Genomic DNA, 21,571 nt, shown 5'->3' on the forward strand with positions numbered 1-21,571 from the left:
TTTCTTCCTTGTTTCTACCACAAGAATATTAAGCAATACAACTGCAAGTCAGTATCAGAATATAGAAAATCTTGAGGATCGATTTTATAAAATACATAAAATATAAACTTTCCAAAAGCTACCTAAAAGATTTCAAGTTGACATGGTAAAGCAGTAAATACACCTTAGGGTGCAAAGTTAATTTACAAATATTTCAAGTTATTAAAACAAGTCCCTTCTAAATTTGTTGAACATGAAATAATGATTTTCGTGAACAGAAGTAGGTGATATCCACGAGCAGAGCCGAAGGTGTTGCACAAAGTGGGGATGTTGGCGTCGGGTGGCAGAGTAAGTTCAGTTTCGTTCTGCGTCTCATCCAGACTGGAATCACGGTGATGAGCGTGCCGGCAGTTTAAGAATCGTATCGCAGTAGCCTGATCGATATACGCGACAATTCGAGAGACTGCAGTTGTGCGTGACTATAAATTGGAAGGTGATTCACATTAATAAAAATACTTGTTCTTCAGACGCGTCTGACAGCCACTGAACTAGTATGATTTGTATCCAAGCTTCTCGGTGAACGTCCTAGAATTATTAATATCGTTTTCATTCAAGTAGCATCTGTTTGGATAGACAGGTCTCGGACAACTATTTACGTCGTTGACGTAATGACCGAATATAAAGCAGAAACGTTGCAACGATAACGAATGTGTTTAGTTCAAACAGAATATGGAGAGAGGTGGATGAGGTGGAGATAAGAGGTTCGGGGAGATTGCAATTTATCGTTGAGTACGCTGGTGTTTGTGGGAGATATTTGGAATTGTGGAATTGATAATTGTGGTGGTTTCTGGGAAAAATATTGTTGTTATACCTAGGAGGTCGAGAGATGTTAGAATGTGGGACTCGAGAGATAATAGGGAACCTTAGAGTTGGAATTTAGAATTTGGGGGAAATTGTAATTACGACGCGTAATAATTCGACGCGTAATAACTCGACGCGTTGCAATTTCCACGCGTAGTAATTCGACGCGTTGCAATTTCCACGCGTAGTAATTCGACGCGTTGCAATTTCCACACGTAGCAATTTCCACGCGTAGTAATTCGACGCGTTCCAATTCCCACGCGTAGTAATTCGACGGGGTGCAATTTCCACGCGTTGCAATTTCCATGCGTAGTAATTCGACGCGTCCCAATTTCCACGCGTAGTAATTCGACGCGTTCCACTTCCCACGCGTAGTAATTCGACGCGTTGCAACCTTAACGCGTAATAATTCGACGCGTTCCAATTTCCACGCGTAGTAATTCGACGCGTTGCAATTTCCACGCGTAGTAATTCGACGCCTTCCAATTCCCACGCGTAGTAATTCGACGCGTTGCAATTCCCACGCGTAGTAATTCGACGCGTTGCAATTTCCACGCGTAGTAATTCGACGCGTTCCAATTCCCACGCGTAGTAATTCGACGCGTTCCAATTTCCACGCGTAGTAATTCGACGCCTTCCAATTCCCACGCGTAGTAATTCGACGCGTTGCAATTTCCACGCGTAGTAATTCGACGCGTCCCAATTCCTACGCGTAGTAATTCGACGCGTCCCAACTCCCACGCGTAGTAATTCGACGCGTTGCAATTTCCACGCGTAGTAATTCGACGCGTTGCAATTTCCACGCGTAATAACTCGACGCGTATTCGACGATGTTATACCCTTAACGCGTAATAACTCAATGCATAGTAATTCAATACATTGTAATCTTATCGCGAAATAACTCAACGCATATTTAATTCGACACGTTGTAACCTCAACGCGTAATAACTCGACGCATACTAATTCGACACGTCGCAACCTCAACGCGTAATAACTCGACACATACTAATTCCACACATTGCAACCTTAACGCCTACATTTACAACACATACTATCTTGCAAATATTTCGTCCCAAAATAATTAACACTAAACCTACCGACATATAATGTTCACTTACTTTGAAATTAAAAATGAAGTTAAATAATAAATATACAAACGACGAAACATAAATTAGCACACACATTTATTATTTATCTTGATGGAAATCAATACTGATTCCAAGGAATGTACTTTAACAAAATGTGCACGTTATAATAAGTAATTTGTGGAGCGGTCATTTGACCGGTTTGGTAGTTTTAGTGTTAAAAGTACAATGCGTCATTAATTATTCAAATCCCCAATTTAATCTCTCATCAGTCATGACCTTCAGCCTCCCATATCCGTCATTTTATCGTCCGTGCAGAACCGAATCGTTTTCCCAGAATTGAACCCTGTGGGGTCTCATTTCGGCTACAAGCAAGGGTGAAAAACGCAGTCTCAGGGATGTATTGAGAGGGTGACTGTATGCTCCCTGAACGGGGAGATCGATATAACACATGCGCCCTACGGCACAGATTCAACAGCTTTTCAACTTGTACACAAACCAGTGTTCTCTGTTCTCTTCCGTCATCCGTTGGGTTTCCTCTCGCGAAAGATCATTGGAATTGTTAAGTATTGTTGATTGATTCGGAAAATAGGTGAATCTACGTTGATTGTTCGAACGATGCAGTGATTTTTAGGGTCGTTCGAAGCCATTACTATTAGCTGCGTTTGGAAATATTTGGTGAATATCTCTGTTAGGTTCGAGTGAGGTGAGTTGAAACCTTCTGTGAAATATTTAAATTGTTTATTGTAATTGTGTTATTAGTATGCATTTAACTAAGGTACTTTGATATCTTGCTTTGAGAATCTTTCGTGAGTTGAAAATTGACAGACTTGTTAAATTGTAAAATTCAAAATTAGTTTGTAAAATTGATTTTGATGATTGAGTGGTTTGTGGAGAGTTCGTGAATATTTTTTCGTAAGAAAAAATCGTTAATTATGACAATTGTGTCAAGTACGGTATTCGACAAATTTTATTTGAGAATCTCTCGTATGAAGACCCCAGATTTTTTAGTAAAATGATTAATTTTAATAATTGTGTAAAAATTCTGTTACAAAATGAGTTAAAATATTATGTAAAATTATTTATCGCACTAATTGTACTATTTTATAATGCATATATTACTACACAAACTTTGTTAATTACTAAATACATGGATGTACAGATATTCTTTTCTTGAGAATCTCTCCTTGTCTCAGAACATAAAATAATTTGTTAAATTCAGAGAAAGATTCTATACATCGTAAAATTATGTTACTAATTAGAAATAGTAAATTGAACATTTTTTTCCTAGAAATTAATAGTTATTCTTGATAAACTTAATGTGCGAAATACGGGAGCAGTTAATTGCAGTGCAAGTGGACGTAGGAGGCCATTATCTTATCGCTCACGAGATATAATTATTTAATTCCTAAAAACGTGTTATTGTCGGAAAAATACAAAAACCTAATAATATACTATCTAATATATTATTATCAAGAATTATATTCTTAACAAAAATTAATATTATATTATTAATAAAAATTAGGTTGAGCTAACAAGACTTAACTTTTCAATTTTGCTCCCCAATTTTAAATTACTACTATTAGTATAATATAATAAACAGAAGCTACAAAATGAAAATAGAAACACAAGAAAATGTACGATGGCGAAAATAGTTCCTAGAATCGACCGAACACACGAAGTCGAATAACAGACGAATGAGCGATCTATAAATATAGAAATGCCTGTTGATCCGTCGGGAATTAAAGATATAAGAAGACGTGGCAGAAATTCGTATGTCATTCGACACGTGTTACTCTTCGACACCTGATGACTATTACTTAATCGACTCCCCGCTTCCTGTTCCTCGCTAATTGCGTTCACGCGCTTGTCGTCGTAATCTCTATTTATAGTCATGAAATAACAACGTTTCTCTCCATAGTATTCTATAACTGCTTCTGTAATTCACCTGTGATAACCATCGTTTGCAAGCTATATTCGATTATGATTTAATCGATTATCTCTGACCGCCATCTTTGCGTCATTACTCGCAAGATCTCATTTTCTAATGCAACTAAGGGAGGCAATATCTTTAGATAGATGAAAATAAGCTGGTATTTGTGAATTTTTTTGGTATGGGACACCTTTGTTTCGCATTTTCGAAATTTCGGGTATAATTTATTATAACTATTGCCTGTTGCAGAATATTTTCTGTTTTGCAAAATATTTAAAAATGCCGGAATTATGACAATCTTTTCTGAAGTAATTCGACGCGTTGCAACCTTAACGCGTAATAACTCGACGCGTTGCGATTTCTACGCGTAGTAATTCGACGCGTAGCAACCTTAACGCGTAATAACTCGACGCGTAGTAATTCAACGCGTTGCAACACTAACGCGTAATAACTCGACGCGTTGCGATTTCCACGCCTAGTAATTCGACGCGTTGCAATTTCCACGCGTAGGAATTCGACGCGTTGCAATTTCCACGCGTTGTAATTCGACGCATTGCAACTTTAACGCGTAATAACTCGACGCGTAGTAATTCGACGCGTTGCAATTTCCACGCGTAGGAATTCGACGCGTTGCAATTTCCACGCGTAGGAATTCGACGCGTTGCAATTTCCACGCGTAGGAATTCGACGCGTTGCAATTTCCACGCGTTGTAATTCGACGCATTGCAACCTTAACGCGTAATAACTCGACGCGTAGTAATTCGACGCGTTGCAATTTCCACGCGTAGGAATTCGACGCGTTGCAATTTCCACGCGTAGGAATTCGACGCGTTGCAATTTCCACGCGTTGTAATTCGACGCGTTGCAACCTTAACGCGTAATAACTCGACGCGTTGTAATTTCCACGCGTAGTAATTCGTCGCGTTGCAATTTCCACGCGTAGTAATTCGTCGCGTTGCAATTTCCACGCGTACTAATTCAACACATTGCAATTTCAACGCGTAGTAATTCCTCGCATTACCTCCCGCGTAATAAGTCGACGCAGTAACTCAACATCTCAACGCATACTAATCCCATCGAACTAACTAGACACACAATAATTTTAATGCATTACAATCTCAAAGCATTTTCATTTCAACGCCTTATATCACCCCGCATTAAATCACCAGCACTACCTATAATCCCAACTTTATTACTTCCTCAATTTTCCGATCCCCCTCGTCACAAGATTACTCTCCCACTTTAATATCTCGAGCGATTATTCGCAATTTATCAAATGAAATTACACACGTAACGTGCACTATCATTTCAGAAATTTTTCCATCAAGAAGTGGAACGAAATCGATCCAAAAAACGAGGACGCTGAACTGATGAACCTAATCTCCTTTCTTACTTCCGCAAATTACAATTTCTAATCACTGACCTGAATTGAATGTCGTCAACTTTCAAGGACAAAAATTGTAAATATTATAATGAAATAGGTTTATTGTTACCACGCATCGAGTTATTACGCATTAAGGTTGCAATGCGTCGAATTACTACGCGTAGAAATTGCAACGCGTCGAGTTATTACGTGTTAAGGTTGCAACGCGTGGAATTATCACGCGTCGAGTTATTACGCGCTAAGATTGCAACGCGCCGAATTACTACGCGTAGAAATTGCAACGCGTCGAGTTATTACGCGTTAAGGTTGCAACGCGTGGAATTTCCACGCGTCGAGTTATTACGCGTTAAGGTTGCAACTCGTCGAATTACTACGCGTAGATATTTCAACGCGTCGAGTTATTACGCGTTAAGGTTGCAACGCGTGGAATTACCACGCGTCGAGTTATTACGCGCTAAGGTTGCAACGCATCGAATTACCATGCGTCGAGTTATTATGCGTTAAGGTTGCAACGCGTCGAATTACTACGCGCAGAAATTGCAACGCGTCAAATTATTACGCGTGGAGGTTGCAACGCGTCGAATTACCACGCGTCGAGTTATTACGCGTGGAAGTTACAACTCATCAAATTGTTCGTATAACATATATTACTCCGCCATTTTAAATATCATTTTAATCAACTAAAAAAGAACATCCCACAAAGCGACAATTTTCGTTATTCCTCCAAATATTAGTCTTCTAAAAATCGAGCTGAATAAATGAAAATAGAGTACCGTCCAATATCGAACAGAAAGTTAAATGGAAGCTCCATTGTACATCGTTTCATTGACAATCGCCCAAGTAAGCACAAAGCAATCGACCTTCAAACCTTCCGTACAATACAAATGAAGCTACTCCGTACAATACAAATGTAACTAACTCTGTCACTTTTTTAAACATTCATCTCGATAATAATTACCTTCGTTGGTGAACGTCGTTAACGAGATTTCCTGAAGATCGTCGTGAAATATTATACCTGAGGTTTGCGAAGAAAAAGAACAGTTCAGATTACGTTTACCTTAAATCAAGTCGTTTACGTAACTATAATGCACTCTTCGGTATCTCATTAATCTCTGATTAAAACGTAAGTGTCAATTTTATGGGAGCGCCTACGGGAATTATGTTAAATCGATAGCTCACGTTACTTGACCCCAATACGTCATCCAGGTGTGAAACATCACGCAGGCATACACGCGAGCATTTTCTTTTCTCTTTTACTTAAACCTGACCCTAATACACTATAACCCTTTTGTACGTCATAGATTGTTGACTGTAGAAAATTATTGCAAGGTTTCATTATTAGTTTAATTAATTAGATAGATTTAATAGCTGGTTTGGGAATTTTAGAAGTTGTCATAGACACACCACTGTTCTGATATTTGTTAAATTATATAATTAAACATGTGTGTGAAAGTATGTGAAGATTTATCTGCTTCAAAATTTTTTTGGTCCAAAAATTTCTTCGTCCAACAAAAAAGTCTTCGTCATAGACTGACTACTGTCCTCACATATGTATCTTCAAAATTTCACAACCACACATGTGTGTAAAATTACATGAACATATGTCTGCTTCAAAACTTGTTTGGTTCAAAATTCTTCTGCTCCAAACTTCTTTTGGTTAAAAATTCAGTTTCAAGAATCTTCTAACTGTGAATGAAAATTGCAGGTGCAAGGATGCAAGCTGAGAAGACAGACACGGAAGAGAAAAACGATACGAAGTTAGAGAACGTGGAGTCCGAGAAAAACGAGGTCAAGGAGGAGAAAAACGGAGCCAGCAACGAAAACAGTGAAGAAGCGGTGACGACAAAAGCGTCGAACTTGAAGATCGAGGATGAGACCGGAAGCTCGACGCCCAGCAGCCCCGGCGCCAGCCAACCGGGCAGCTTTTTGGCAAATTTCAAGGCGTTCTCGAAATTTGGTGACCCGAAAAGCGACGGGAAGCTGATCACGCTTAGTCAGAGCGATAAGTGGATGAAGCAGGCTAAGGTGATCGATGGGAAGAAGATCACTACTACTGATACAGGGATTTATTTTAAGAAACACAAGTATGTTGAATTTTATTTGGAGAAGATATTAACCCTTTGACTTATGAGACTCGTGACGCACCTTACTGTTCAAATGACGCACGTTGCAGTTTAGATGTGACGCAGTTAAGTTTGCATGAAGACTGATTTTTTTATAACAATTAACTTGTGTAATTGAATTATTAATTAACTTGTGTAATTTTAACTTGTGTAATTGAAGAGCTAAATCTAAAATGACATAACATAAATAATTTAACATTAACCTAACTTTACATGTAACATTATAGCATAACATTATAACATTAACCTAACCTAACATTATAACATAACATTATAACATAACATTATAACATTAACCTAACCTAACATTATTACATAACATTATAATATTAAAATAACATAACATTGATGGTAACATAGTATTATTATATGCAACATTATAATATAGCATCATAACATTGTTACTAACATAGCATTATTATAAGTAACATTATGACATAGCATCATAACATTAAAATAATATAACATTGATGTTAACATAACATTATTAACATCGACAGTAATATAACATTATTATATGTAACATTATAACATTAACCTAACCTAACATTATTACATAACATTATAATATTAAAATAACATAACATTGATGGTAACATAGTATTATTATATGCAACATTATAATATAACATCATAACATTGTTACTAACATAGCATTATTATAAGTAACATTATAACATAGCATCATAACATTAAAATAATATAACATTGATGTTAACATAACATTATTAACATTGGCAGTAATATAACATTATTACATGCAACATTATAACAAAACATTATAACATGAATATACCATGACATTGACATTGACATAACTTTGACTGTCGCAATTTATCAAAACTTATAGGTTAAGGGGTTAAACCATATATTCTTGAAAATATGTTGCATTACACATTGAATTTATTTGACAGATCTATGAAGCTGGGCATCGAACAGTACAAATCATTCTTGGAAGAGTTAGCCAAGAGCAAGAAGGTCGATCTGACGGAGATGAAGAAGAAAATGGCGAACTGTGGTCCTCCGGGAGTCACTAGCGGCGCTGGTGCTGTAAGTAACTTCCTATAAACCTTGAAATTAAAATTTAGATGCATTGAAACTGAAATTAATGCATTTAGATGCATTAAAACTGATATTAATGCATTTAGATGCATTAAAACTGATATTAATGCATTTAGATGCATTAAAACTGATATTAATGCATTTAGATGCATTGAAACTGAAATTAATGCATTTAGATGCGTTGAAACTAAAATTAATGCATTTAGATGCATTGAAACTGAAATTAATGCATTTAGATGCATTGAAACCGAAATTAATGCATTTAGATGCATTGAAACTGAAATAAAAATGACTTTCAGATTAAATCGAATATTTTATTTTGTTATGAATAATGATTTGAATTTTCCCGCCAATGCACCGTCGTCATATGACGGTTTTCACTGTCATTCCTTTGAGACTTGACAACTTTCTAAGCCGTTTATAGCTCCATTGTTTATTCGTAAATGGTAGAAGAATACAGGACATGGCCATGTTAATCGATGTCTATAAGTTTCACCCACGATTTTCTACAGCGGACATAGCCCGTTTAATTTCGCGACCTTGTCATCGATATCAACGACGATTTACGATGTCGGACATTATTTATGGTGACAAATCTGCAATTGACGATTCAGGGCGCCCACGTTAATTACGTTAATTGAACAACTAGAAACTGAGAAGATAAGATGAAGTTTTATCTCGTGGGAATTTATTTAGCGAGTAGGAAATTGTTTAGATGGTAGAAGGTGTATTTATGATAGTTATCAGACGTATTGTGGTTAATACTGTTTGCGGTTCTCAAATATGCAGGCTATCTTGTTTCAACGTTGTAGTGACCTTCGATGCAATCGGAATTGTCAACGTTGAGGAAGTTAAGATAAATAGTATTTATCTTAGAAATATTAGAGGTGACAAATATTTCAAAATAGTATTATCTTGTAATAGAGTTATTTAGTAATAGAATAGTATTTGGTTATCTACCAAACGTCTTAAAAATAATAGAGGTGACAAATATTTCAAAATAGTATTATCTTGTAATAGAATTATTTAGTAATAGAATAGTATTTGGTTATCTACCAAACGTCAAGATTCTTCTAGATAATCTTCAACAATAATATTACAAATGATGACTGTCCTATATTAAATCAATTTTGTGAAAAGTCTGACACGATTCGATGACATGTAGGTAACGTGAAGTAACACGTATGACATATCAATTTAAAAGTTTCATGGAACGACTATGTACATAAGCGTTTCGTCAATACTCTTTACACGGGACATATGTCATATTCTTCTTTTACATACACTGGACGTAGACTTACTTTGAATGAAGACACATATGCAAATTTAACAATTTTTTTATTTCTAAATATTTTCAAGTTTTAATAAATAGTTCTTGATTTTTATGTTAAATTTTTAATCAACTCACAATGATCAAAATTATTAAACTTCAAGGACCATCAAGGACTAAGGTTATTTATTTAACAACGAGTCATTTTATATAAATGTAATTTTGTATGATGGTTAGGTGATCGTTTTCATTAAATTTTAATGTACAGATTTATATATGAATGCTATTTTGCAATGCAGTATCATCGAACTGCAATAAATGTCATCGAATCATGCCACGATTTCCATGTTACGAAATGAGTCACTTGATATGCAACAACCTAGTAATTACTATTTAATCTTTTGCAACATTGCGATATTATGTGAGCTTGCATTGTAAGCTTACGGTCTTTGAATTTCATTAAATTGCATTTTTGTGACGAAAATGAAACTCAGGACCCATTGTGCAACCATTCAGTCACATGTCTTCATCTTCCAAAAATTATCTGCTAGCAAAATATTCTGTCAAATTGATATTTATTTCAGTTATTGATATTTTTGTATTATGGCTGCTTCCTTATGTGACTACCTAATGTGTGCAGAAGTTTTCTGGCAGTACTAATTTTTTATTATATTTTTATTGTGAAATGAGACTTATTGAGTTGTGTTATTATAAGATGATGGAAATGATGAAAATAGCAAAATTATCAAAATTATCAGAATTATCAGAATTATCAGAATTATCAGAATTATCAGAATTATCAGAATTATCAAAATTATCAAAATTATCAAAATTGAAAAAATCATCAAAGTTATCAAAATCATTAAAGTTATCGAAATTATCAAAATTATCAAAATTATCAAAATTATCAAAATTATCAAAATTATCAAAATTATCAAAATTATCAAAATTATCAAAATTATCAAAATTATCAACACTATTAAAATTATCAAAATTATAAAAATGATCAAAATGATCAAAATTATCAAAATTATAAAAATTATAAAAATTATAAAAATTATAAAAATTATCAGAATTATAAAAATTATAAAAATTATAAAAATTATAAAAATTATCAAAATTATCAAAATTATCAAAATTATCAAAATTATCAGAATTATCAAAATTATCAAAATTATCAAAATTATCAAAATTATCAAAATTAACAAAATTATCAAAGTTATCAAAGTTATCAAAGTTATCAGTTATCAAAATTATAAAAATTATCAAAATTATCAAAATTATCAAAATTATCAAAAGTATCAAAATTATCAAAATTATCAAAATTATCAAAGTTATCAAAATTATCAAAATTATCAAAATTATCAAAACTATGAAAATGATCAAAATAATGAAAATAATGAAAATAGCAAAATTCCTAAAATAAAAATTTAATTTTCAGGCAGGCAAAGCCGCGTCCACAGTGGACAGACTAACAGACGTGAGCAGGTACACAGGCTCCCACAAGCAACGTTTCGACGAGACCGGGAAAGGCAAAGGAATCGCTGGTCGAAAGGATCTGCCCGATCAATCCGGTTACGTGCAGGGTTACCAAAACAAAGACACCTACAACAAGGCTCACTAGCCTCGAATCGCGTGCTTCTGTGATGTCTTCGACACTCTGTTGTCCCGTCCACGCACTTCACACGAACCGTATCGCGTTCTCGCCTCGTCTTCGTGTTCGTTCTTCCAGCTCATTAAAAATGAACACCCAGCTGACAATCACCATAGAACGAATCCTTCATCTCCACGAGGCGATCACGCGCGTAAAACACCGATCGGCGACTTTCTTCTTCGGGGACGCTCTTCTTGCAAATACGCTGCATTTAGATCGTTGCGAACGTTCGCACGAGTACGATAAATTATAATTCGCATTTCGACGAAGTTACACGCGGAGCTGACTCTTCCATACGCTTTAAAGATTGAAAGCAATTAACATGTACAAGAGATCGTGTGCGAGATATTTATTCTTACGATATACGTAATAGATTAAAGTGTACTTAAAATGGCCGCCTGCGGCGGCGAGCTTACGACCAAAATGACTCGGTACTAACTCTCGAGGATATTTCAGAAACTTATTCACTTTTCGAGGACACGTTTGCGAGAGATTTTATTTTGTTAGAAAAAAGTATTCTTTTTGTTTCCTTATGTCGGACGCAGCAGGTGCGTCATTTAACGTTTATTAGAACAAGTTTAACAAAGCTTTCGCAATAATGTCTTCAACGCATTAATAAACGCACTTTACGAGTTCTCTCTAATCGATGTACACTAAGGGACAGATGTTCCGGATGGCCCGATATTTCGAACAATAAAGACGAGTTTAACGAATCGTTGTAATTTCTTTCGGAGGGTTAGAAACGAAACAGTGTTGGTAAAAAGTTCGTTTATTTTTGAACCTCTGTGCACCAAGGCAGAGACGTAGCCCATGCGGATTGGAAATAGGTCCGAGATTACAGGTGTACTAAATATGCTTGGCAAGCGAGTGCATTATAATTAAATACATCGGCTTTCGCACCGAACTTCTCTTCTTTTAAACGAGAAATACTGAGATACAAGGAGAGCAACAATTAAATAACTTTCATTAAATTACAATGACACTAGAAACCAATTTTCATACGCGTAATATAATACAAATATTTATAATATATATATACTCTGTATTCGATTCGGAATCGAAACGTACAAAAAAACCGTGTAATTGCACAGAGAAAACAGTATTAAGCCCTTGCGGGAGGAATATTTCTTCGGGTACATACAACGTACGAATCGTTAAATAAGATTTCTCGAGAAATCGTTCGACAAGTTCGAAGGACTCCCACGTAAAACGGGGACTAATTTGAATTTCCCGCCGTGAAGGACGTTACAGTTCCGTGAGGGTGTCGACGGACGCTCGGAGCCGGGATCTGCAGGGTTCAGAGCCCTTGCTGGTGCCCGCTCCGTCCAATCGGGAGATTATCTCCTCCCTCAAAGCGAGGAGAACGCGTCGGTCCTGTCGGTTCTGCGACGGCGCCATTTGCAACGCTTCCTGCACGTCGGACAATGCGTCCTCCAGCAATCCTGAGTCGACGCGCGCCTTTGCCCTCGCGTAGAACGCTTCGTAGGACACGGAGCGAACTTTGAGAGCCTCGTCAGCGAGCTCGATTGCTTCCGCACATTCCTGTTCAAATAAATACATTTCAATATTACAACATTTCAATATTAAATAACATTTCAATATGTCCACATATGTATACATTAATAATGTTCAGAAACTCACGTTCATCTTGCGCTTGCATCGACTGAGATTGAGCAAGAAATTCAGCCGAAGTTGCGCAAACGTCTGCAGCTGCAACATCATGTGACCCTGCTCCTGACCCTGGCAGTCCTCTTCGGGGGACGTCGGGAACTTCCTCAGAGCGTAAGCGTATCTATGTGACGCCTCCTTCAGTCTATTTTTCCGGTACAGCACGTTACCGTCCTCTAGAAGCTTGTTCAGTAGGATCAGAAGAACGTCGGGTTTGCCGGCGGCCATTGCCCATGTAGCTGGACCTAACTTTGCGCCACGACGCAGGAAACATTGAACTACTAGGATGTTCCGGCAGCCGATCGCTCGGTCCAGAGGACGCATTCCGTGGAGGTCCACGTGCTCCACCGCTGCTCCTTTCTCCAACAACAGCTGGACGAGCTTTGGATTGCCCTGGAGAACATTCGTTATATGATTGATATGTTTAGAGAATTGATCATGTGGAATATACCTTGCATGTGTTGCTGGGAAGATTAGATTTGTTTATGCATTCGTATGCTACGTATGATGACGTAGAGACTAATGAGCTGATAGGTAGTTACATGGTGAGGAAGTCGTATGGATATTTCACACATGTAGGTTACTATGTGACCTAACTCCTCCCTTATGCCATACAGCCATCATCTTCCCAGCAACGCAATACCCCTCATAGTCCCTCATAGACCCCTTCCTAGTCAGTACACCTCCTACCTGGAACGCAGCTAAATCCAACGGAGTCCTGCCAGTATTGTCGTTGGTGTTAACATCGGCCCCATGATCGATGAGGTTCTGCACAGCAGCCAGCCTGCCCCGAACACAGGCCCAGCACAAAGCGGTCAATCCTTCTTTGTCCCTGCTCTCCAATGGCGACCCCTTGTCGAGGAAGAGTTCAATGAGGTTTGTGTGACCTTCAGAGGCGGCTAACATCAGCGAGGTGCGACCTGCAGGGTCACGTTGGTCCAGCAGGGACACTGCATCGTCCAGAAGACTGTCGGTACTTGTGGACAGGGTACCTGAGTAAAGAATATTATGAATGCTTATAAACATTAATAGATTCACTTAATCCATTGATTAGTGAATTAATCCATTGATCAGTACGTACCTTGAAGAAGTCTTTCGGCAGTACCCCAGTGACCTTCCCTAGCAGCCAACATTAAGGCGGACAGGCCTTTGGCGTTCACTGCGGTTGGACTAGCTCCTCGAGCTAGTAAAGCTGAGACCGTGGCTGTCGAACCGTTTGCGGCGGCGATGGTTAGGGCAGTCTCGCCTATCAGGGTGTCGGGACGGTCCACGATCACTTCGGCCATGTCTAACAGGTACTCTACTACGGACTCGTGTCCCTGGGCTGCGGCAGCGACGACAGCCTGCTGGGCAGCCTCCTCTCTGCCTATCTCTTGAGATCCTTCTGCTTCGGCTTCGCTGGGTGGAACTACCCAATCGCAGGCTAGTAGGTAACCAACCACTGACAGTCTACCGTGCCTCGCTGCGTGGACCAGGGGACACTGCCCAGCCATGTCTGTGTGACCCAAGGATGCTCCAGCTGCCGCCAACCTGAGGATCATTCGTTTTGATATTCTGGATATTGCTAGTCTAATTATTAACATTCCGATAATCTTACCTTCTGACGACGTCACAGTGACCACGCGAGGCCGCCAACGAGAGGGCCGTGCAGCCTTGGCTGTTTGTCAGCTCCACATCGGCACCAAACTCTAACAGCAACGACACCATCTCCACGGAACCCTCGTGGGCGTACATACAAAGGGCCGGGGCGTTGCCCAGGTACTCGGTGATGTGATTCGGAGATGCTCCTGCCAGCAAAAGCAACCTCGACACCTTCACATTCGGGCTGTAGATGTTCCGGAGCGTGCACAGCGCGGACGAGACGCATTCCGTCGACGAGGCTAACCAGATCGCCTGTTCGTGATGTGACATTTAGTAATCACGTAGGGTCTGAGTATGCAAATGGAACAGGTAGTTACCTGCAGGTCCCTAGAAGGCCAACATGGAGCTACGCCTCTGTAGACGTGCGCCTTCAGGATGTGGTGACCCAGTTCCAGCGCCTTGTCGCCGTCTAACGGTGCCTGAAGGCGGGACAGCCTGAACGCGATGGCCGCGTGACCTAATCTCAGATCGCAGAGGAACTTGGTCGACTCTCCCTCATCCCTCCTCATCAACCACTCCCTGAACGACGGGTGGAAGAACATGTACGTGTTGTCCAGTCGTTTCACGAGGAATCCAGAGAGCATCTGATACAATATCACTTTGTTGTACATCAAATAGGCGGACTGAAAGGTGTTACAGTAAAATTTCCCTGCTAGTCGTTCACTTTTACACATGCTAGCCTTGGAACTATCGAGATTCGAATGATGACACTTACGTAGTTCATCCTCCAGTGATAGCGAAACAACAAACCGAGTTAGAGCAATCACTACAAAATTCCTGAGACAACTTACTTTGAATCTCTGTAGAAAATCCTCCCACGAAACGAAGTGGTCCGTGTTCAAGGAGTTGACGGAGTAGAAGATCTCCGGCAGAGTGAGCGGATAGAGGGCCGCCAGGCAGACACCCAGCAGAGGTTGAACCCTGTCAAATGAGGTCGTGGTAGGGAACCTCAGGTTGAAGTGCAGTTGAAAGATCTGTGCCAGGGAAACCGGCAGGACCTGGAGCACAACATTCTTCAGGGTAACTCTGGATTCTTTCCTTCCTCGTGAAAGCGATACGATCTGGGGCTCACCTTGTAGCTGGCTGATTTAGCCACCAAGTGTCCACTCTCGATAAGATCGAGCGTCAGCTTCGCGAAGAGAAAGCTGCCTCTGGCTAGTGCGAGCAGATGCGAGGCGAATCTCGTTTGATTCGCGCTACACGAAGACTCGCTCTTCCCGTTCACCGACGCTGTCACGTTCGTCTGGATGGCTGGACTTTGAGCTAGCCTGTAGCCTATGTAGTCGGACAGGTCTCTGGTGACGTTGCTTCCGGTGCTGTCGTTCGAGGCCCTGTCTAACGAGACTCTGGTGTACGGTAGCTGCTTGGCGCACTCTAGGAGCTGCGTCCTCACTGTGCAGACGATCTTCAACCAACTGGGGAAGTTGGGTGCGTGCCTCGTCAGAAACGACGCTATGGTGTCGCCTCTGTCTGGTCTGTGGTACTCGGCTTCGCATACGGCGTCGATTAATATTACCTGAAGTTTCATTTAGATTACACTTAACCTAGCTGAATGGGTAATTAAACAATTGAATCCATATTTCTATCGTACCATGTTAGTATCGGGCAGTCTGCTCATCTTCTTGAGGGTGCACAGAGGTTCGATGATGCCTCTGGAAAGCGCGAGGTCCGGGTCAACGGTGCACTCTCTCTGCGACAGAGAGCCTTGAATGTGAGGTTCAGAGAGCAGGTACTCCCTATAAGAGATCAACTGAGGCGCCTGACAAAGCTGCGCCGCTAACGAATGTATCAGGTCCGGCACCAGACAAGTACTATTATTATCCGCCTGGCAGAAGTGATACGCCACCACATGTGACGCCAATTCTCGAACCTGTAAATCGTCATTCAATCAGCATCGAATCAAAGGTATCCCTACAATCGGACCTCACCTTCTCGTTCGTGTAGCGTATGCTGGCCTGCAACGCCGAGGTGCAGGTCGGCTTCTCTTTCTCTTCAGCCTCCTCGCTGATCTCCAATGAAAGGGGCTGCTCCCGCCTTCTTCCGAAACAGCTGTGTTCCACCAGCTGCAGAACCAGCGCAGTCTTTCCGGTTCCAGGTGATCCAGAGACTAGTACTCCGGGACTGGAACCGTTCACCACCGACTCCAGCTCTTGCAGCAGCCATTGGCGGCCGGTGAAGAGGGGGTCGGTTTCGAGGAGAGGTACTTCGAAGAACAGGGGCTTCAGGGTTAACTGGGTCGCGTGGTGTTGCACGAAACGTACTGCAATTGAAGTAATTTGTGTTAGACGTTATTTAGGTATGATTGAACAACTGTGAGGATTGATGGAGGCTTGGGATTTGAGGATGTTTGGGAACCTTGCAAACCTGATGAACTTGTGAATGCAAAATTTGAAAGTGGCAATGAATTGGTAGCTGTAAATAATAAATCTTACACTTGGCGTCAACAGTCCCCTTCAAGTTGCCAGCCCTGGCCGACCTCCTAGCGCAGGACCGTCTGTTCTTAAACTGGCCGAGCTCGTCGCTCTGGCCAGGTTGCGAGGCGTTCACGGAATGTCTTCTAGGAGTTAACGGGCTCGAGCTGCCATTCGACAGTCCCGAAACGGAGACGGACATCGACATCGACATAGACGTGGACGCGGACACCGACGTGGATATCGAAGCTAGGCTCCCAGCGCTGTCGCAGTCCCTCGACTTGCTTTTGCCCTTGACTTTCGCCTTGGGTTTGATGGGGCACCTCAGCGCCGCAGCCGCTTCGGCCTCGCTAGACGTCCCCGTCAACGTGGACACAGGACTCGTATTCGTCGAGGCCAAGGTCTGCGTCTCGAAGCTGGTCAGACTGCTAAAGGATGCCGCCGAGCTGTCGTGACCTTGGATGGGCACCCTCGATTGGACCGGACCCGCACGATTCGAGGCACCTGGCAGGTCCGTGGTGTCCACGCTGCTGTTCGCCCTCGTGTTGGAGCCCAGAAGGAGACCCAGCCTCATGTAGAGGTCCGACTGCGAGGACTTCCTGGTCTTCGAGGACAGAGGCTTCACGCAGCCGCCTTCGTCATCTGAACATCACAAAATCTCTTTAAGTTCTCCACATTAAGCAATCCAGTCCACATTACGTGGACATTTCACAAAGGATGCAACACAAAATCCTCTACTCGACTCCGGTCCGCTGAAATGAAAACGTGCTCACACCAAACAAGTAATGAAAACATGCTTCTAAAGTGCTCTACGAAAGGTGCAGAAACAGGAAAATCCTAGTGAGTCCTTCGAAGTGTTCTCAAGCACACGACAATGCACACTCGATTCTATAAGTGTCCTGCCTGTGACTTTGCTCCTCTGGATGAGCTGGTTCAACCCATCGTTCGCGGTCCCCTGGCTGTTGCTCCACAACGATTTGATTTTCCCCAGCACTACACCCGGCCATCTTGACCTGCCCTCCCAGGACGAGGCCATCCAAGCTACGTCCATCATTAATTAGTCCCTGATCCTCTGTCGTTAGACGCTGAATTTTGTTGGGTGGAATTGAAGCTTACCTGACAGGGCTGATGGGTTATCGTTGGTGGCTGGTTCGGGGGAGGATGCTCGGCGGGACGACCTCTGGGGCACGAACGAGCTCCTGAGCACTTTCGGGTTCAGGAAGAACCTCTTCCGCTGGTTTGGCGGGGTGGGACAACCTGTGAGGGTAGTTTGGTATTATAATTTGAGTAATTGAACTTTGACTAATAGCTTCTTGCTATAATAGTGTAGCGTTAGTAGTGTTTGAGTATTAAGTTAGTATGTATTTGATTATTGTCATCAAAGTGGGTTGACATACTTTGCGTCATCATCTGAAGCTTCTGCCGGCCTTGGGACTCGGGCAGTGCCGGTGGTTTGTTCTTCAGACCCTTGGCCAGCCCCGAAGAGGACACACTGTCATCTCGCTGCTGCACAAAGTACAAAATATTTTTTTTTAATTTTCATTAACAAAGTCAAGCAGAAAATTATTATTTAAGTGGAAGCTAGTTGTCATTAAAGTACAGAAAAATTTTTTAAATGATTTTTAAATTACTCTAAATGACATGATAAAATAATACTTCATTTTTAATGTTCCAATTATACATCTAGTATGAGTACAACATTTTTTTATTTGTCATATTAGTTACCAATGATACCAAAAAAATTTTCTTAAAAGTGAAAGAGTCATTCAACTGCTGAAACATTTATTTGCGATAGTAAAAATAAAAAAGATAATTCATGAACTGCAGATTACGCGTTTACGAGTGCTTGTAAACATCGAGGCCTTAAAAATTCGTCCAGGTGAAAGTTACAGCGCAATAAAAAGATAAACAAGCATCGACAATTAGGCACGAGTCGTATGAAGTTGTTATCAAACGATTTTCAGCGAACAATACGCGGCATTTCCAGTTTGGAAAGTGTCGATGATGATGCTTACGTGCATGACTCGTGACGGAAGATTGGCTCTCGTGGTGACTTTCGTACGAGGTCTGGGGCTGCCGCAGAGAGAGTTCACCGTTGATGACTCATCGATCCAGCCGTCCGTGGGCGCGAGGATGGACACGGGCCCTGAAGAGTCGGTGAACCCCTCCCTGAAGGGTCCCTCCAGGCCGTCGTCGTCGTTGAAGTCGGCGTGCAAGCAAAACGGGCATGCTTCGCTGCGGAACAGACAGGAATAGCAACGCTCGTGGCCGCACGAGTCGATTACTCGACGTTTCTTCCCCTTATCGAACGGCATCTCGCAGGATGGACAGGTTGAGCCTCCCAGCATCCCCGTCGACTCCACGAGTGCTCGGATCTGCGCCAGATCTGAAACGATTAGGAGAGGAGGATTAAGACTTCACTTTGATTAGAAAAGTTCAGATTTACTTCTTTGAAATATACAGTGATAGACTTCAAATTCGAGAGCAGGTACAGTTAGCAGATATTGATTGTGGTAGTGATTACAATGCGAGTTACTAACAATTCTAATCAATAAGTGCTATGTCACTCAGGAAGTATAGCTAATAATGTAGGACACTTCAGAAAAATATGTGTGTGTATGTGTTATCGAGGTTCAAGTCTAACAGACTCCACAGGTAGCCTAAACCCAATAAGTAGTATGTCTCTCAGGAAGTATAGCTTATTAGTTACGTTATTATGTGGGACACTTCAGAAAAATATGTGTGTATATATCTTATCGAGATTCAAGTCTGACAGACTCCACATGCAGCCTAAATCTTCCCTACTCAAAATAATAGGTCTGCTGATCCTGTAACTCTCGAACAAATATACAAAGTGGTAGTCCGTTTTTGTTCAAATATACCTTCAAGTTTAGACAACCTCATTTCGTTCAGATTGCAAAGTTAGACTTATAATCACGAGACTTAGACATGAGACTTAAGATGGACATACAATTTGAGGGAGTAAAGTTAGGTTGATAGAGTAAGTGAAGATTATTTGTTTCGTTCACATTGCACATAACTGGAGGTTCATAATGAGACACATCAAATAGACATTTAATCTGAAAGAGTAAGGTTAGGTTAGGTTAGGTTGAGTTGCTAGAACTGTTGCAGGTTACTTGTTTCGTTCATGTTGTAAATAATTCAGGGTTCATAATGAGACACATCAAATGGACATACAACTTGAAAGAGTAAGGTTAGGTTAGGTTAGGTTAAGTTGCTAGAACAGTTGCAAGTTACTTGTTTCATTCACATTGCAAAGAATTCAAGGTTCATAATGAGACACATCAAATGGACATAAAACTTGAAAGAGCAAGGTTAGGTTAGGTTAGGTTAAGTTGCTAGAACAGTTGCAAGTTACTTGTTTCGTTCATATTGCAAATAATTCAGGGTTCATAATGAAACACATTAAATGAACATACAACTTGAAAGAGCAAGGTTAGGTTAGGTTAGGTTAAGTTGCTAGAACAGTTGCAGGTTACTTGTTTCGTTTATATTGCAAACAATTCAAGGTTCATAATGAGACACATTAAATGAACATACAACTTGAAAGAGTAAGGTTAGGTTAGGTTAGGTTAAGTTGCTAGAACAGTTGCAAGTTACTTGTTTCGTTCATATTCCATACAATTCAAGGTTCATAGTGAGACACATCAAATGCACATACAACTTGAAAAAGTAAGGTTAGGTTAGGTTAGGTTGAATTCATATAATAGTTGAAGACTACTTTTTGTTCATATTGCAAACAATAATTGTAGGTCCATAACGAGACCCACCAAATGTACACAACTTAAAACAGTATAATTATGTCATGTTAGGGTAGATTCATAGAATAGTTGAATATTACTTTTCGTTCAAACAGCAAACAATTACAGTTCCATAAAAAGGCACATCATCTTAAAAGACTAAGCTTGACAAGTACATTTGACAGTTGAGAGCATCTGTCACGACCAATCTGTACAAAGGACACGTATATCTGTCAGCGACGGTATATCTCGGTTAGTAGTGACACGTGGTGTGTCAGTGAAGCGCCGTTGGTTCATCGATAATGGATAAACGAGCCGTATAGTTGAAGGCGCCATATACTTAAAGGATTCTAGAAAGTGAGGTCAAGAGGAGACCTCGCGTGTTGCTCGGTCCTCGCGTACGGATAAACGCGAAACGAGAACCTGCTGCTGGTGCTTCTATTTCTGATACGCCGTAAAGATTGTCTTTTTGCGTGGATCGATTCTTCGTACGGTTCACCGTCACGAGTTGTGGAAATTTTGTTAGGTGTGTACTATGGGGGGTGTTGGAGAGAGATGGGGTGGAGAGGGATGAGGGGATTTGGGGAGGTGGGAGATGGAAGGTGTAGGGATTTGGGGATGTGGGGATTTGGGGGTGTGGAGATTTAGGGGTATGGGGATTTGAAGAGGGAGAGATTCTGGGGTGTGGAGATTTTGGAGTTTGGAGATTTGGGGATGTAGGGATTCAGGTATGTAGAGA

General features: G+C 40.7%; 2 protein-coding genes across 5 annotated transcripts in view; one reads left to right on the top strand and one right to left on the bottom strand.

Annotated features, from left to right (window-relative positions):
• Positions 1-317: 317 nt before the first annotated feature.
• ringer (tubulin polymerization-promoting protein ringmaker) lies at positions 318-12,064 on the top strand. Of its 4 annotated transcripts, XM_012291382.2 has the most exons (5): positions 326-472; positions 5,171-5,318; positions 6,948-7,326; positions 8,280-8,415; positions 11,139-12,064. In XM_012291382.2, exons 2-5 carry the CDS (start codon positions 5,291-5,293, stop codon positions 11,319-11,321), a joined length of 726 nt encoding a protein of 241 aa, XP_012146772.1. In that variant the 5' UTR covers positions 326-472; positions 5,171-5,290; the 3' UTR covers positions 11,322-12,064. The 4 variants fall into 4 exon arrangements, with proteins under 4 accessions (XP_012146773.1, XP_012146772.1, XP_076395253.1 ...); XM_012291383.2 differs by lacking the exon at positions 5,171-5,318 and having other exon boundaries at positions 318-472; XM_076539138.1 differs by lacking the exons at positions 326-472; positions 5,171-5,318 and adding an exon at positions 2,206-2,631.
• Positions 12,065-12,104: 40 nt separating this feature from the next.
• rols (zinc-RING finger and ankyrin repeat domain-containing protein rolling pebbles) overlaps positions 12,105-21,571 on the bottom strand; it is a 35,185-nt gene continuing 25,718 nt past the window's right edge. Inside the window, exons 2-16 of the mRNA XM_012291378.2 lie at positions 19,087-19,457; positions 18,469-18,577; positions 18,188-18,328; positions 17,975-18,112; positions 17,093-17,713; positions 16,589-16,920; positions 16,252-16,530; positions 15,733-16,176; positions 15,452-15,658; positions 14,978-15,244; positions 14,617-14,912; positions 14,101-14,549; positions 13,710-14,011; positions 12,993-13,412; positions 12,105-12,893 (exon numbers count right to left, since the gene is read on the bottom strand). Of these exons, the coding sequence (XP_012146768.2) occupies positions 12,597-12,893; positions 12,993-13,412; positions 13,710-14,011; positions 14,101-14,549; positions 14,617-14,912; positions 14,978-15,244; positions 15,452-15,658; positions 15,733-16,176; positions 16,252-16,530; positions 16,589-16,920; positions 17,093-17,713; positions 17,975-18,112; positions 18,188-18,328; positions 18,469-18,577; positions 19,087-19,457 (4,673 nt within the window). The 3' untranslated portion in view covers positions 12,105-12,596. The remainder of the gene's footprint in view (positions 12,894-12,992; positions 13,413-13,709; positions 14,012-14,100; positions 14,550-14,616; positions 14,913-14,977; positions 15,245-15,451; positions 15,659-15,732; positions 16,177-16,251; positions 16,531-16,588; positions 16,921-17,092; positions 17,714-17,974; positions 18,113-18,187; positions 18,329-18,468; positions 18,578-19,086; positions 19,458-21,571) is intronic.

Source organism: Megachile rotundata, chromosome 13, assembly GCF_050947335.1.
Source record: "Megachile rotundata isolate GNS110a chromosome 13, iyMegRotu1, whole genome shotgun sequence".
In the NCBI taxonomy this organism is placed as follows: domain Eukaryota; kingdom Metazoa; phylum Arthropoda; class Insecta; order Hymenoptera; family Megachilidae; genus Megachile; species Megachile rotundata.

What these genes read in the sequence shown, in the direction of transcription:
- ringer (XM_076539137.1), top strand. Translation starts at nt 6,001, where the DNA reads ATGAAAATAGAGTACCGTCCAATATCGAACAGAAAGTTAAATGGAAGC. An exon ending in ATTTATTTTAAGAAACACAA is followed by an intron (nt 7,327 to 8,279) that starts GTATGTTGAATT and finishes TTTATTTGACAG; the next exon opens with ATCTATGAAGCTGGGCATCG. An exon ending in TCACTAGCGGCGCTGGTGCT is followed by an intron (nt 8,416 to 11,138) that starts GTAAGTAACTTC and finishes TTTAATTTTCAG; the next exon opens with GCAGGCAAAGCCGCGTCCAC.